Consider the following 17,837-nt stretch of genomic DNA (forward strand, 5'->3'; position numbering starts at 1 on the left):
TATGTACAAGAATATAACTACTATACTACGCCCCCTACGTACAAGAATATAACTACAATAATACTGCTCCTATGTTATGTTCAAGAATATAACTACTATAATACTGCCCCCTATGTACAAGAATATAACTACTATAATACTGCTCCTATGTACAAGAATATAACTACTATAATACTGCTCCTATTTACAAGAATATAACTACTATAATACTGCTCCTATGTACAAGAATATAACAACTATAATACTGCTCCTATTTACAAGAATATAACTACTATAATACTGCCCCTATGTACAAGAATATAACTACTATAATACTGCTCTTATGTACAAGAATATAACTACTATAATACTGCCCCTATGTACAAGAATATAACTACTATAATACTGCTCCTATGTACTAGAATATAACTACTATAATACTGCCCCTATGTACAAGAATATAACTACTATAATTCTGCTCCTATGTACAAGAATATAACTACTACAGTCATGGCCAAAAGTTTTGAGAATGACACAAATATTATATTTTCACATGATCTGCTGGCCTCTGGTTTTTATGTGTGTTTGTCAGATGTTTTTATCACATACAGAAATATAATTGCAATCATATTATGAGTAACAAAAGGTTATATTGACAGTTAGAATGAGTTAATGCAGCAAGTCAATATTTGCAGTGTTGACCCTTCTTCTTCAGGACCTCAGCAATTCTCCCTGGCATGCTCTCAATCAACTTCTGGATCAAATCCTGACTGATAGCAGTCCATTCTTGCAAAATCAAAGCTTTTATTTTGTCTGAATTTGAAGGTTTTTGTTTGTCCACCCGTCTCTTGATGATTGACCACAAGTTCTCAATGGGATTAAGATCTGGGGAGTTTCCAGGCCATGGTCCCAAAATCTCTATGTTTTGTTCCCTGAGCCATTTAGTTATCACCTTTGCTTTATGGCAAGGTGCTCCATCATGTTGAAAAAGGCATTGGTGATCGCCAAACTGCTCTTGGACGGTTGGGAGAAGTTGCTCTTGGAGGACATTCTGGTACCATTCTGTATTCATGGCTGTGTTTTTAGGCAAGACTGAGAGAGAGCCCATTCCCTTGGCTGAGAAGCAACCCCACACATGAATGGTTTCAGGATGCTTGACAGTTGGCAAGAGACAAGACTGGTGGTAGCGCTCACCTGGTCTTCTCCGAATAAGCCGTTTTCCAGATGTCCCAAACAATCGAAAAGGGGATTCATCAGAGAAAATGAGTTTACCCCAGTCCTCAGCAGTCCACTCCCTGTACCTCTTGCAGAATATCAGTCTGTCCATGATGTTTTTCCTGGAGAGCAGTGGCTTCTTTTCTGCCCTCCTTGAGACCAGGCCTTGCTCCAAGAGTCTCCGCCTCACAGTGCGTGCAGATGCACTCACACCTGCCTGCTGCCATTCCTGAGCAAGCTCTGCACTGCTGGTAGCCCGATCCCGCAGCTGAAACACTTTTAAGAGACGGTCCTGGCGCTTGCTGGTCTTTCTTGGGCGCCCTGGAGCCTTTTTGGCAACAAGGGAACCTCTCTCCTTGAAGTTCTTGATGATGCGATAGATTGTTGACTGAGGTGCAATCTTTCTAGCTGCGATACTCTTCCCTGTTAGGCCATTTTTGTGCAGTGCAATGATGACTGCACGTGTTTCTTTAGAGATAACCATGGTTAACAGAAGAGAAACAATGATGCCAAGCACCAGCCTCCTTTTAAAGTGTCCAGTGGCGTCATTCTTACTTAATCATGACAGATTGATCTCCAGCCCTGTCCTCATCAACACCCACACCCTGTGTTAATGGAGCAATCACTGAAACGATGTTGGCTGGTCCTTTTAAGGCAGGGCTGCAATGATGTTGAAATGTGTTTTGGGGGATAAAGTTAATTTTCTAAGCAAATATTGACTTTGCAAGTAATTGCTGTTAAGCTGATCACTCTTTATAACATTCTGGAGTATTTGCAAATTGCCATTAAAAAAAATGAAGCAGTAGACTTTGTAAAAATTAATATTTGTGTCATTCTCAAAACTTTTGGCCATGACTGTATAATACTGCCCCCTAGCTGTGAGGTTGTGTGTTTGTAGGTCTCCTGATGTCTGGAGCAAGCCCAGGGGGAGGCCACCCTGGGCGGGGTAACTCCCCAAGCAAGGCCCAGGCTTCCAGGCCTATACTTGGAAATAACGCTCAAGTTGTGTCTAAGGCGGATGCAAGTCCCAAAGTTGTTTCTGAGGGAAAGAAAGCTCAGAATGGAAGTAGCAGCAGCAGCAGCAAGAAAGATGAAGCTGTGAAAGTGCGTAAAGTAACGGAACAAGGAAGAGCCATGGCTGTGGGTAAGACAGTTCCAGTTAAGCAGTCGGCCAGCCAAGTCAAGCAGAGTGAAATGCAACTAGGAGAAATCCAAAAGAAATCTACTGGTGAGAAGCTGAATGGAGGAAAGCAGCCTGCAGCTCAGGAGCTGCCATCACCGGCTTCAGGTGTGCAGCTGACTCCCAGCAGACAGAGGAGAACCTCACTGGAGAGACAGACGCTCCAGGAGAACCTGCAGCAGAAGCATGTGGTGGCCAGCATGGCAAGCTCTGGGCGCACAAGGTCGCAGTCAGGTGGCAGCAGTAAAAGTGCTGTGGAGCCTGGAACCACGAAATCAGCGGTGGTGAAAGTTAAGGAGACGTCTGGTTTTAAGCATCTGGGGACATTGCTGAAAGCACGATCCCAGGAGGAGACGCCTTGTGCACCTGAGCTTCAGGTCGCAGAGGAGATCCCAGGACTGGTCAAGAGGCTCGGTGAGTTACAGCAGCACAAAGACTTGCTGCAGATACAAATAGACATGGGCAGCACGGTGGCTCAGTGGTTAGCGCTGCAGCCTTGCAGCGCTGGGGTCCTGGGTTCGAATCCCACCAAGGACAACATCTGCAAGGAGTTTGTATGTTCTCCCCGTGTTTGCGTGGGTTTCCTCTGGGCACTCCGGTTTCCTCCCACACTCCAAAGACATACTGATAGGGAATTCAGAGTTTGTATGTTCTCCCCGTGTTTGCGTGGGTTTCTTCTGGGCACTCCGGTTTCCTCCCACACTCCAAAGACATACTGATAGGGAATTCAGATTGTGAGCCCCATCGGGGACAGTGATGAAATGTGTGCAAACTGTAAAGCGCTGCGGAATATGTTAGCGCTATATAAAAATAAAGATTATTATTATTATGGGTTATAACGTAAAGGCTGCTATTCCTGGTGGGGATCACACCTTTTATGATCAGACTCTGAACATGCTTGGTATACAGCTGGCAAAAGTGGTGACGGACATGGACTGTGTCCTAGAGAAGATGGGGCACCTGGCAGAGACTTATAGGAACCAGGAACTGTTTATGTCACACCAGCAGGACTCTGCAGGTTCCAGGTCAGACATTGTCCCAGGTGGTCCCCAGAAGCCGTCGTGCGTTTCCGGTACAGAGGTGCCAAGGAGGACCTGCCAGACAGGAGGTTTGTCGTCAGGGAGCTCTTGTGCCACCAGATGGAGTTTGTGCCAGTCAGCATCCTGGCAGTGATTAATCTTCCAGACAGGCAGGGCTATTACGTCAGCTTTAAGCTCATGTCTGACCTGGACAGATTCTGGTCTAGTTTCCCCAAGTTTAGGGACATGGAGGGCTGGAGTAAGTTCAGCTTTATTCCTACTGTCACTGTAAATGTCATCTTCTGGAATGAGTCTGTTCCCCCGCAGGACATTGTGGTGTGGCTCCGGAGGCATTGTGACCTGGTCTCTGACCTCACCAAAAGCAGAGACAGTGATGGTATCTGGATAGGAGGGTGGCGGGTTTTGGTGAAACTGCGCCAATGCAGTAACATCACTGCCCATTTACCCAACTCCTTCTTTATTGGGAGGGAGAGGGGTGTGTGTTTCTATCTTGGGCAGCCTCGTAAGTGCTTTAAATGTGGCAAGGCAGGTCACCTGGCAAATACCTGTACTGTGGTGAAGTGCAGCCTGTGCGGGGAGGTCGGTCATCTAGCTGCAGACTGCCAGAACATCAGGTGCAACCTCTGTGGGAAGATCGGTCACCCTCACAGGGACTGTCCAGACGCCTGGCACAATATCTGTAAGGACTTTCCTGACGAGGACTTGGTGGCAGGGGCAGAGATTCTGGAGGAGGCAGCTTTACTGTCAGGGGAAATACTGACCAGACCAGAGGTCCACCAGGGGTCTACTCAGCTAACACCAGAGCAGCAGGGTTCAGAGAGAGAACAGGGGAGTATGGAGGTTGTACCTCAGGGGCAGCGGTCACAGGAAGGCATTACTTCAGTGCTAACATCTGTGTCTGAAGAGAATAGCAATAATCAGAAAAGGAAGAAAAAGGACAAGGCCTCCTGTAAACCTGAGGAGTATGACACTGGCCAAGGAGCCGGGAAGAAATTCCAGAGTTCTGCAGGTGTAATGGTCGTATCTAACAGGTTTGATGTTCTGTCTGAGTCTGACGGCGATTTTGAAGATGACTTTAAAAGAACTGATGCAGAGTGTGATAGGGACGTAGAGGACTGTCCTCCGCCAAAGCGGAAGCCCTTACCTGAGGGCACTCGAGTAGAGTCTGAGATGGAGACCGGTGGTGAACAGAATAACTCCGACTCAGATCTGTGACGCTATCAACCAGATAATGTCCAAACTCAGATAGGAAAAATCATTAGGAGAAATTAGGAAATGTCAAGATAGAGAAGGATGAGTCACTGGGTAGGAACATGATGAGCTCTGTTAGCAAAGAGTTTTGTTTTTTTTTCTCCTCAGACTAGGAGTATGGACTCTAAGTTAATTTGATATGTATAAACTGGATATGTAATGAATGTATGTACAATCCTAGTGAATTCAGTTTTGCATTATTGGAGGAATGTTATTTGTATTTGTTTGGTTTTTACAATAAAAATTGCCCCCTATGTACAAGAATATAACTACTATAATACTGCCCATATATACAAGAATATAACTACTATAATACTGCCCCTATATACAAGAATATAACTACTATAATACTGCCCCTATGTTCAAGAATATAACTACTATAATACTGCCCCTATGTGCAAGAATATAACTACTATAATACTGCCCCCCTATGTACAAGAATATAAATACTATAATACTGCCCCCCTATGTACAAGAATATAACTACTATAATACTGCTCCTATGTACAAGAATATAACTACTATAATACTGCCCATATATACAAGAATATAACTACTATAATACTGCCCCTATATACAAGAATATAACTACTATAATACTGCCCCTATGTTCAAGAATATAACTACTATAATACTGCCCCCTATGTGCAAGAATATAACTACTATAATACTGCCCCCTATGTACAAGAATATAACTACTATAATACTGCCCCCCCTATGTAAAAGAATATAAATACTATAATACTTCTCCTATGTACAAGAATAAAACTACTATAATACTGCTCCTATGTACAAGAATATAACTACTATAATACTGCCCCTATGTACAGGAATATAACTACTATAATACTGCTCCTATTTACAAGAATATAACTACTATAATACTGCCCCTATGTACAAGAATATAACTACTATAATATTGCCCATATATACAAGAATATAACTACTATAATACTGCCCCTATATACAAGAATATAACTACTATAATACTGCCCCCTATGTACAAGAATATAACTACTATAATACTGCTCCTATGTACAAGAATATAACTACTATAATACCGCTCCTCTGTACAAGAATATAACTACTATAATACTCCCCCTATGTACAAGAATATAACTACAATAATACTGCTCCTATGTTATGTACAAGAATATAACTACTATAATACTGCCCCTATGTACAAGAATATAACTACTATAATACTGCCCCTATGTACAAGAATATAACTACTATAATACTGCCCCATATGTGCAAGAATATAACTACTATAATACTGCCCCTATGTACAAGAATATAACTACTATAATACTGCTTCTATGTACAAGAATATAACTACTATAATACTGCCCCTATATACAAGAATATAACTACTATAATACTGCTCCTATGTACAAGAATATAACTAATACTTCCACCTTATGGAGATAAAAAGTAGCATTCAGAAATGTGTGACACTGTCTCTCACCTCCTCTGAGATCTGAAGATGCAGCAATATATGCAAATGTGTCCAGGTTGATGATGTCGATCACAGGACTCACAACACGAGTCGGCTCCTGAGAACACATACATATATAGTAAATATCTGCGTCCTCCTCATTTTTTGGTAGCTAAGTACATTTTCTTTTACATTTTTGCATTTCCTTTCCATCGTTCTTCCCCTCAGTCGGGGGAATTTCTCACCTCTTTCACTCTTTTCAGCAGTGGAGGGAGCCAGTCCTTATTGACTTCACAGTGACTGTCTAGGAAGGTGAGCACTCTGGCCTTCGCTAGCTCCGCTCCTCTCACTCGAGACCGTATCAAACCTGCTTAGAACAAATAAATGTGGTCACTGTGGTCATACATTTAAAGAAAGAGTGAAAATATTAGTCATTAGGCAAAATGTAGAGGGAAAGGGATTGTTGATAAAGTGCCATTATTTTCAGACCATAAGACTCACCCCAAATACAGAGATGGAAAAGAGGGAAAAAAATAATTTTTTATGTGAAAACGGGAGTCTGTCTTATAGTCCAAATTTTGCTTACTGGGGAGGTGAGAGGGCGGTGGTGATGGAGCAGGGTCACCGCTGGAATGAGGCGATCCTGCCGGCCCTGAACTGGGAAGAGGGGGTGTCACGGCAGCGTGAGGCAGGGGCCATTGATCTTCTGGCGGTCGGCTTCAGGAAAATGTCAGCGGTGCAAGGTAGGAGCAGACTCCCCACTGTGTACATTGATCTCCCAGTGGTGGGCTTCAAGAAAATGGCAGATTGAGATCTCGGCCCTCCACCAAGAGATGAATGTGCGCAGCGGGGACTCGGCTCCTAGTACAAACCGCTGACATTTTCCTGAAGCCTACCGCCAGGAGATTAATGGCTCCTGCCTCGCACCGCCAGTACACCGCTTCCTTCCAGGCCAGGGCCCACAGCATCACCCCACTCTGGCCATCACCAGCTCCCTACAGCAGAGACCCTTCCTCCTGTGACCCTACTTCACGTCCGCCACTCCTCCTATTTTTTTTTCAGACTATAAGACGCACCACCATTTTGCTTCCAAATTTTGGGGAAAAATTTTGTCTGGTAGCCTGAAAAATACGGTAAATGATAGTTCTCAGTGCCAGTCTGCTGCCTCTAAAGCCAACATGTTATTGCCCTGTGTTAGGAAAAACGTGGCTTCTGGAGAGGAAAGTTTTACTTAACTCCTGCACAGAGTTCTGACATGACCACATTTTGTGTAATCTGTCCAGATTTGGGCAGCGGTAAGACAACTGGAGAGGATTCAAAGTCATAACCAAAAGAATATGAGGTGTGAGGACAGATTATGAAGACAGGTTGGCAAAATAAAATGTATTTACTCCAGAGATGAAAAAGCTGAGAGGGGGTGGAGATGTGGATTTCTCCAGTGGCCAGTAGGGGGCAGAACATTTAACACTAACATAAAAACAGTGCAAAGTATTAGAAGGTTCATCAGGAAGGAGAAGGATGGAGAATTTCCATTAGGGCTTATGCACACTGCTATGTTATGCTTTTGGCTTGGACAAAGCCATTTTTTAAGCACAATTTTCTTTATTATTCCTCCAAACCCCTCCAGTCACTGATGGAAATCATCCTGGAGGTACCGAAAATCTGATATTTAGATCAAACATTATCTTTATGCAATCACTACATTTACTAGATAGTAGAGAACCTCAGGGGCTGGTCTAATTTACATAGAGGACCCGCCCCCAAGGATCACGTCTCTTTTTAAAGCAATTAGCAGCTTATCTGTTAAGAATTGGAAGTGAAAGTGGGGCGGTCAGACTTCACTGAGGTCAAGGGAACGTCAAACAGCAGAGGATCCACCAGCCTCCCTCCTTCCATGCCTACATAAGACCCCTGTGATGCTTTTCATTAAGGGGTATTCTGGACTCGGAAAGTGATGACACATCTATGGAACTTTACTAATCCTGTGACTTAAGGGTTCATAGTTCACTTACCATTGTGGCCCTATGATGGTGTGATAGGCTATGTGGATATCATTTTGTGTATATTTGTATTTCACTTATTTTCATAGTGTTTTTCTTGTATGTCTATAGCCTGACTGTATCTGTCTCTTGATGATCCCCTGTAGTTCTTTAATCCCCAAGGCTCCATTGTTCTCCTCTGGGAGGCCTGGAAACCGCCCCAACCTGTTTGACTACTCCTGGACACAAGGAAGGGGGTGGGGAGAACAGGAGCTGGTCAAGTCAGTTCCTGTTTGGAGTGGATCATGTAAAGACTGCACTTCAGAGAGAAGGACCCATTTTATCCTCTGGTGCTAGAGTTTTGGACTCTCATCTCCCTGGACATTTTATCCTGTTACTGGACTACATTCTTGTTCTGGACTATTGTATCCTCAGTGTTTTGGATTGTTTATGGACCTTCTAATTTTGCCTGTAATAAAGGTCTTGGAATTGTTCACCCTTCCCTCGCTCTGCTGATTGTGTGGTATCGGAGAAGGACCCCGTGACAGGCCCCTTCACTTTTTTTTTTTCAGCACAGGGACACAACTCGGCTCCTCGTCACCCAACTATGCAGCCATCTGTAGCCACATAGGCAACCCTAAAAACCTGAATGGAGCTGTGCAGCAAGTTGGTGGCGGGAGATGTACGGCAACGCTGAAGACTTGAATTTCAGTATAATGTGGCTTGACTTACAGCTGAGCTGCAATACCACAAAAAACCTGCAGAGAGGAGAGGCACTGTTTTTATAAAAGAAAAAAAATAGAAACTGTGATTTTCTGATCCTGTACAACCCCCTTGGGATATGTTGACCCCGCCAGTGCCAATCTGAAGACCTAACATCTTGTAACATGGATTTCTCTGCAGAGGCTCTGGAAGATTACTGCATCCCAAGAATGAGACCCCCGCGCCGCCCGCGTATTTACCGCAGGCGTCCTCCTGCTCTGTATGCATCATGTTGTCTTTTGAAGACGTGACTGGAGAACGACGAGACATAACGTGCGCCAGATCATAAAAGCAAATTTGAGATTCCGGGCTCGGAGAGTTCACAGGCGATACTTACACTTTGCCGATGTTCTCCGGGGTCTCAGCAGGATTCATGGAAGAAGAAATTCAGCGCTTTCAGCCAAACCATTTGTAATGCAGATTTACTATGTAAACGGCATAATGTTAGGAAATACGACCCCGACCCGGACACTGCTGCGTACAAGAACGTAAAACCGCAAATATTATTACTGGTGAGGCGTAAATATTCTCTGTTCCTTATAAATATGGAGCCTGATCCGGATTTTATTATGGGTACAGGGGTACTCGCCAGTCGGCACCCGAAGAGATTTCTTTTGGGAAACAATAATATATGGACACTATATGGCGGGTTATTTACCTCCATGTGGCGGCATTGTTGAGGCAGAATCTCTACCGTTTCCTTTCTTCCAAAGTGATCAAAGACACATTTTGCCCAAGGGATTGGCGCAGATTTTCTTTCATCTGAGCAGCATTTTTCACCTGTTATATGAAATGGACTGAACATCTTGCAGCCAATCAGATCACGGGGATTAAAGCAGCAGGAGAAGAGTGTGTTGATCTTGTCGGGAGGCAGTGACCACACGACACATGTGATGTTAGTGAAGATAAGGGTACAGGTGGCTGAACGGATCTTCTGGTAGGAAAATCAAGAGCATCTTACAATAGGAGAAAAAAGTATGAAATTAGATCTACGCTGCTTGAAAAAAAAAATCAGATTTATTGCAGATTTTCCACTTTGCAACGCATCCGGTAATATCCGCGGCAAAATCTGACCGTGACGAATCTGTATCCGGGTTTGTCGCACATTTTGTTGCGTATTTGCTGCAAAATTTTGCTGGAGGCTCTGCAGCAGCACAGAGTATTTTAGGAAACAACTGCGGTCACCGTCTGCGATAAGAGCAGCAACAATGCGCGAGGAAAAAAGAATCTCGGCACTGAAACGAGAAGGAACGATCGCCGCCTTTGGATTGTGCCTCGATGCTACATTTTATCAAATGTTACATGTTTGTGGGTTTTTGTTTTTTTTTAACAAACACTAAATAATTGTTGTCTTTTTTTACTGGCACAAAAAAAAACAAAAAAAAACAGAAACATAAATTTTCAATAAATGTGTAAACCGCAGGAGCCTGGAACAATCGCGCGCTTCCACGAGAGAGCAGGAGCCGTAAAAGTGACACTTGGCAGCAAAAAAAAACAAAAACTGAAAGACCAGGAGAGGCCTCCGTCATTGTGATAACTAATTTAGCTTGTTCCACAGAGAAGGATCAGACTATGAATGTTAAAGAGTCCCCGACGCGCTTTACTGCACATCTATAGCCACAATCTCCCGCCATCACGGGAACTTACTTTCCAACTTTCTTCGCTCAAAACAAAGATGGAATCAGCCAAGACGGAACTAATGCACATCGGATTCCCAGAAAAAGTGACGTGCACGGCATGCTCCATCCGCCGGAGATCATAAACAGCGCCTGACGAAGAGCACGTACAGATCCCGCGTGATCGCAAGGTCGTGTATCTAATGGATGTGACGATGGATTTGGGATAATACTGGAATGTTTTGCAAAATATCAAAAACAACTCATTAGACAGCAGTGATTCAGGGTGGGTCCCAGTTAAGCATGGTGTTGGCTGCATGAGGACCATGAGCCTAGAGGACCCCAACCAGCCACCGGACCCTTGAGAACGTGTTAAGGAATATTTTTTTTCTCTTATGCAGAGATTTGATCCCAATTTTTCATTAAAAAAATAAATAAAAGATGTACTGGGAATTGGATTTCCTAAACATGTGTTTATACCGCCACACAAAGCATGAATAAAACGGCTATACAGGTAAATGGTTAATAAGAAGGATTATGTAGCTCATACGGTAATACCCGCTTTCCTGGTGAAGTGGGGAAGTTACGGATTAGCGTCTGTTTACCTGGTGGTCTACACTAATAGAGGGGTTAGTGTTCCTTTCCCTCGTGGTCGAAGATAGAGGAAGGGTAAATGTACAATTCCCTGGTGGTCTGGGATGTGATAAGAGTCAATGTGTATTTTTCTGGTGGTCTAGGTACTGGTCATGCTCTTGAGTTGTTGACTGCTCTTAACTGCTCTTCTAGGTTAGTGAACGGGTTGACGTTTGTTTCCCTAGTGGTCTAGGGTATAGGAGGGGTTAATGCATGTATCTTTGGTGGTATTGACTAGTGGAAGGGTTAATGCCTGCATGCCTAGTTGTCTAGGGTATAAGATGGGTTAATGCTTGCATGTAGATAGTCAAAAGTTTTGGAATGGTTAATGCCTATAACCCTGGTTGTGTAGTGTAGTGGAGGAGTTAATGTCTGTATCCATGGTGGTTTAGAGTCATGCAGGGGTTAATAGTTGTATTCCTGGTGCTGTAGGGGCCAATGCCTGTAACCCTGGTGGTCTAGAGTTGTGCAGAGGTTAATGCATCTAGCTCTAGTGGTCTACAGTCATGCAGGGGTTAAAATCTGTATCCCTAATGGCCTAGAATCATGGAAGAACTAATGCTTGCATTACTAGTGGTCGAGGGTATAGGAGGGGTTAATGTCTGTATGCCTGATGGTCTAGAGTCATGCAGGGGTTAATGTCTGCATTCCTGTTGATGTAGGGGCTAATTACTGTATCTCTGGTGGTCTAGAGTCATGCATGGGTTAATATCTGTATCCCTGGTGTCCTAGAGTCATGGAAGGGTTAATGCCTGTAATACTAGTGGTCAAGAGTATAGGAGAGGTTAATGTTTGCATCCCTGGTGGTCTAGGGTAGTGGAGGAGTTAATGCTTGTAGCCCTGGTGATCTAGAGTCATGCAGGGGATAATGTCTGTATCCCTGGTGGTCTAGGCTACTGGAGGGGTTAATGCCTGTAGCCCTGGTGGTCTAGGGTAGTGAAATGGTTAATTAGTGTTAGATACCGATACCCATCAGCAGTTGCAAGAGGACAGATGGCCGACAGTTCGAGGGTCCCGGATACAAGGAATGAAGCATGTCTCATGTGACAGCCTGATTGATATGGCGCTCTCCTCGCTGGCGGGTCAGTAATGTCAGCGCCTGATGTCTCATATACGTGGGAGGACGTAGAGAAGAATTCACCATGAAGCCTCATGAATATTCCGATGTAATTATGAATACATTATGCAGATGAATAGATTGTGTTTTCTCCCAGAATTAACACGTCCGCACTTCATATCAAAAAGAAAAAACGACATTTCTAGAAATTCTATTAGACGATGATCCAATAACAATGATTTCAGATGAGGAGACGACTTATACCCAAGAGTCCGGCTGAGCAGACGCGGACCGATGTGCCCGTCCCATCCTACGGCCCAGTCAGAACATTGAGGGTCTCACATTAGAAACTTGCAGAACAATAGTCTTATATTGAGGCCAAAATGGACAGAGTGAAGCGAAAAATCATGTACAAGGAGGTAAGCAATGGAGGGACGGGCACCCCAGATATCAACAGCGTCTTCGGGGTGTGATTATATCATAGGACTCAGAGTAGAAAGCTCCACCACCAGGAGGCCCAATGTCTCGCTTCTTCCCCTGTGGCGGGGGCTCACCTAGGACAAGTGGTACAGCGACCTCTGATACAACTAGACTGCCTGATTCTATGGCGATGTTGTTTGATTTGTGAGGGAGACCCAACTGGTGGACCTTAAGCCCAACTGGTGGAAACCCAAGTCTATCCATAAGATCATCAGAGCCAATTATGTAACAGAGTCTACTCCAAGGCTCCCGAATGACATGATGAAGACTGTATGGATTAATGTGTCTTCTTGTAGACCAACGGGCACAAGAACTTTTCATGGATGGAGATATAGAAAGGACTGCCCATACAGTCATTCATGCCCATCTACAACTGAGCAAAACCAGGAATTGCCAAAGGATGCCTTTGTAGAGGAAACATCTTTCTTCATCTTTTGGGGTTACCATTTTGCACAGTCTGCTGCATGCCCTGAATCCTTATTTCAGAGACATTGTACCCAGGTAGAGTCTACTCTCTGGCAGAGGCACGTGGCCGCTATGGGGCCTGTGGGCTGGGGGGAGTGGCCTATGGGGAGTGCATTATACTGTATGGAGGACTATGGGGAGTGCGTTATACTATATGGAGGTATATGAGGAGTGCAATATACTATATAGAGGCCTATGAGGATTGCATTATATTGTATTGAGGCCTATGGGTAGTGTGTTATACTATATAGAGACATATGGGGGGTGCATTATACTATATAGAGGCCTTTGGGGAGTGCATCATACTGTATATAGGCCTATGGGCAGTGCATGATACTATATAGAGGCCTATCGGGAGTGCATTATACTGTACGGAGGACTAAGGGGAGTGCGCAGTGGCGGATCTTAATAGGGGCGGCTGCCCCGGGCCCAAGGCTTTTTGGGGGCCCAGGGGCCAATCCGGAGCCGCCGCAGCGCAATTTTGGCTTCCCCCAATAGTCGCGTGTCGCGGCAATTGTCGGCGGCTGCGCTGCGCTGAATGGCTGGCTCAGTCACCTGATCCTCCTCCCCTCTCTCCGCAGCGTCCGCGCTCATTCCGGCCAGCAACTGGCATCACGTGGCTGCATCAGAGTGACGCTGGCCACTCACACTCTGGCAGCGGCTCCTGTGTTCCCTCCCCTTCGTTTGTGTCCATAGATACAGTGGGGCCCGGCAACTGACAGCCCAGCCGACGCCGTGTATCACAGGAGGAAGAAGAACTCTCTGGTGCCTGGTGGACAGTGTTGCAGCAGCAGCAGCACTGCCTGTTCCTCACCTCTCCGAACTTGGGGGTAAGTCGCAGCAGGGTGGGGCGGAGGTATGTCATGACTGACTCATGTGGATGTGGGGAAAAACACTCTTTGTTATACATGTATTTTAGCCCTATGTTGATTGCTCATTAAATATTATAAACTGAATGTACATTTCCTGCCTATTGATGATTACCCTCTAAGAGTACACCGCATAACATCTGGGCCTCCGTCCTTGATCGCCGGCACACGTGTTTTAGCCCTTAGTTGCCTACCACATCTTTCTCTCACCTACTTTTTGTGGATGTGGGGGGCATGGGGGGGTGGGCAGGGGGGGCCTTGGTCAAGAGGGGTGCCGGGTGCCCAGACTTTAGGAACAGCCTCGGACCAGTGAGCAGTGCACTGCACGCATTATGTAACGTAACCCATTCAGGTCCTCACATCACGTCCCCTATGGCCAGGTTCACGTTGGGCGATTTTGTGCCTATTGGCCGTAGGCCTACAGCTTATGTGCAACGTCTTTTTAGGCCATGTCCACACGTGGTGGAATGGTGGCGGGTTTTCCGTACGGACCCGCAGCAAACCAAGTGCTGCGGTCCGTACGGCTGTCAATTCCCACACGGGGACCGCAGCGCTCAGCTAGCTGTATTTATGCATGATGGTTTCAGACTGCACAGGTGAGAGATCCTTTTCAAAACTTAAATGAATTAAAAATGAGTTGAGGAGTCAAATGGGACAAGACAGACTCAATCATCTCTCTTTAACCCCTTCACCCCCAAGGGTGGTTTGCACGTTCATGACCGGGCCAATTTTTACAATTCTGACCACTGTACCTTTATGAGGTCATAACTCTGGAACGCTTCCATCGATCCCGGTGATTCTGACATTGTTTTCTCGTGACATATTGTACTTCATGTTAGTGGTAAAATTTCATTCAAATAACTTGCGTTTATTTGTGAAAAAAATGGAAATTTGGCAAAAATTTTGAAAATTTCACAATTTTCCAACTTTGAATTTTTATGCCCTTAAATCACAGAGATACGGCACACAAAAAACTTGATAAGTAACATTTCCTACATGTTTACTTTACATCAGCACAATTTTGGAACCAAAATTTTTTTTTGTTAGGAAGTTATAAGGGTTAAAAGTTGACCAGCGATTTCTCATTTTTACAACACCATTTTATTTTTAGGACCACATCACATTTGAAGCCACTTTGAGGGGTCTATATGATAGAAAATACCCAAAAGTGACACCATTCTAAAATTTGAACCCCTTAAGGTGCTCAAAACCACATTCAAGAAGTTTATTAACCCATTAGGTGCGTCACAGGAATTTTTTTGAATATTTAAAAAGAAATGAACATCTAACTTTTTTTCACAAAAAAAATACTTCAGGTTCAATTTTTTTTATTTTACCAAGGGTAACAGGAGAAATTGGACTGCAAAAGTTATTGTGCAATTTGTCCTGAGTACGCTGATACCTGATTTGTGGGGGGGAACGACTGTTTCGGCGCATGGCAGAGCTCAGAATGGAAGGAGCGCCGTTTGACTTTTTCAATGCAAAATTGGCTGGAATTCAGATCGGACGCCATGTCACGTTTGGAGAGTCCCTGATGTACCTAAACAGTGGAAACCCCCTACAAGTGACCCCATTTTGGAAACTAGACCCCCCAAGGAACTTATCTAGATATGTGGTGAGAACTTTGAACCCCCATGGGCTTCACAGAAGTTTATAACATACAGCCATACAATTAAAAAATCATATTTTTTCCACAAAAATGATCTTTTCACCCTCAATTCTTATTTTTCCAAGGGTAACAGGACCCTAACAGTTATTGTGCAATTTGTCCTGAGTACGCTGATACCCCACATGTGGGGGTAAACCACTATTTGGGCGCATGGCAGAGCTCGGAAGGGAAGCAGCGCCATTTGACGTTTTTGGCTGGAATTGAGATCGGACACCATGTCGCGTTTGGAAAACCCCTGATGTACCAAAACAGTGGAAATCCCCCACAAATGACACCATTTTGGAAACTAGACCCCCTAAGGAACATATCTAGATGTGTGGTGAGAACTTTGAACCCCCATGGGCTTCACAGAAGTTTATAACATAAAGCCATACAATTAAAAAATCATATTTTTTCCACAAAAATGATCTTTTCACCCTCAATTCTTATTTTTCCAAGGGTAACAGGATCATAAAAGTTATTGTGCAATTTGTTCTGAGTACGCTGATACCCCACATGTGGGGGTAAACCACTATTTGGGCGCATGGCAGAGCTCGGAAGGGAAGCAGCGCCATTTGACGTTTTTGGCTGGAATTGAGATCGGACACCATGTCGCGTTTGGAAAACTCCTGATGTACCAAAACAGTGGAAACCCCCCACAAATGACACCATTTTGGAAACTAGACCCCCTAAGGAACTTATCTAGATGTGTGGTGAGCACTTTGACCCCCCAGTGCTTCACAGAAGTTTATAATGCCCGGGCGTGAAAATAAATAATTCGTATTTTTTCCACAAACATGATCTTTTAGTCACCATTTTTTTATTTTCCCAAGGGTACCAGGAGAAATTGGACCCCAAAAGTTGTTGTCCAATTTGTCCTGAGTACGCTGATACCCCATATGTGGGAGAAAACTACTGTATGGGCACACGTCGGGGCTCGGAAGGGAAGTAGTGACATTTTGGAATGCAGACTTTGATGGAATGGTCTGCGGGTGTCATGTTGCCTTTGGAGAGCCCCTAATGTATCTAAACAGTGGAAACCCCCCACAAATGACACCATTTTGTAAACTAGACCCCCCAAGGAACTTATATAGATGTGTGGTGAGCACTTTGAACCCTCCAGTGCTTCACAGAAGTTTATAACGCCCGGGCGTGAAAATAAAAAATTCGTATTTTTTCCACAAACATGATCTTTTAGTCACCATTTTTTTATTTTCCCAAGGGTACCAGGAGAAATTGGACCCCAAAAGTTGTTGTCCAATTTGTCCTGAGTACGCTGACACCCCATATGTGGGTGAAAACTACTGTATGGGCACACGTCGGGGCTCGGAAGGGAAGTAGTGACGTTTTGGTATGCAGACTTTGATGGAATGGTCTGCGGGTGTCATGTTGCCTTTGGAGAGCCCCTAATGTACCTAAACAGTGGAAACCCCCCACAAATGACCCCATTTTGAAAACTAGACCCACTAAGGAACTTATCTAGATGTGAGGTGAGCACTTTGAACCCCCAAGGGCTTCACAGAAGTTTATAATGCCAGGGCATGAAAATAAAAAAATCGTATTTTTTCCAGAAACATGATCAATTAGTCCCCAATTTTTTCATTTTCCCAAGGGTAACAGGAGAAATTGGACCCCAAAAGTTGTTGTCCAATTTGGCCTGAGTACGCTGACACCCCATATGTGGGAGAAAACTACTGTATGGACACACGTCGGGGCTCGGAAGGGAAGCAGTGACGTTTTGGAATGCAGACTTTGATGGAATGGTCTGCGGGTGTCATGTGCGTTTGGAGAGCCCCTGATGTACCTAAACTATTGAAACTCCCCACAAGTGACCCCATTTTGGACACTAGACCCCACACGGAACTTATCTAGATGTGTGGTGAGCACTTTGAACCCCCATGTGCTTCACAGAAGTTTATAACACTCGGACGTGAAAATAAAAAAATCATTTTTTTCCACAAAAATGATATTTTTGCCCCCAATTTTTTATTTTCCTAAGGGTAACAGGAGAAATTGGACCCCAAAAATTGTTTTGCAATTTGTCCTGAGTAGGCTGATACCCTACATGTGGGGGTAAAACACTGTTTGGGCGCATGGCAGAGCTTGGAAGGGAAGGAGCACCATTTGACTTTTTCAACTCAGAATTGGCTGGAATTGAGATCAGACGCCATGTTGAATTTGGAGAGCCCCTGATGTGCCCAAACAGTGGAAACCCCCCCAATTAT

The 17,837-nt window shown here is 44.4% G+C and overlaps 1 protein-coding gene across 1 annotated transcript in view; it reads right to left on the reverse strand.

The window, feature by feature from the left end:
* The window catches only part of GALNT14 (polypeptide N-acetylgalactosaminyltransferase 14), a 531,963-nt gene that overhangs the window by 60,213 nt on the left and 453,913 nt on the right, over window positions 1–17,837 (reverse strand). The window contains exons 6-7 of the mRNA XM_073556362.1: window positions 6,349–6,470; window positions 6,134–6,221 (exon numbers count right to left, since the gene is read on the reverse strand). Coding sequence (XP_073412463.1) covers window positions 6,134–6,221; window positions 6,349–6,470 — 210 coding nt within the window. The remainder of the gene's footprint in view (window positions 1–6,133; window positions 6,222–6,348; window positions 6,471–17,837) is intronic.

Source organism: Dendrobates tinctorius, unplaced genomic scaffold, assembly GCF_039654945.1.
Source record: "Dendrobates tinctorius isolate UK_male_01 unplaced genomic scaffold, ASM3965494v1 ptg000232l, whole genome shotgun sequence".
Taxonomy (NCBI): domain Eukaryota; kingdom Metazoa; phylum Chordata; class Amphibia; order Anura; family Dendrobatidae; genus Dendrobates; species Dendrobates tinctorius.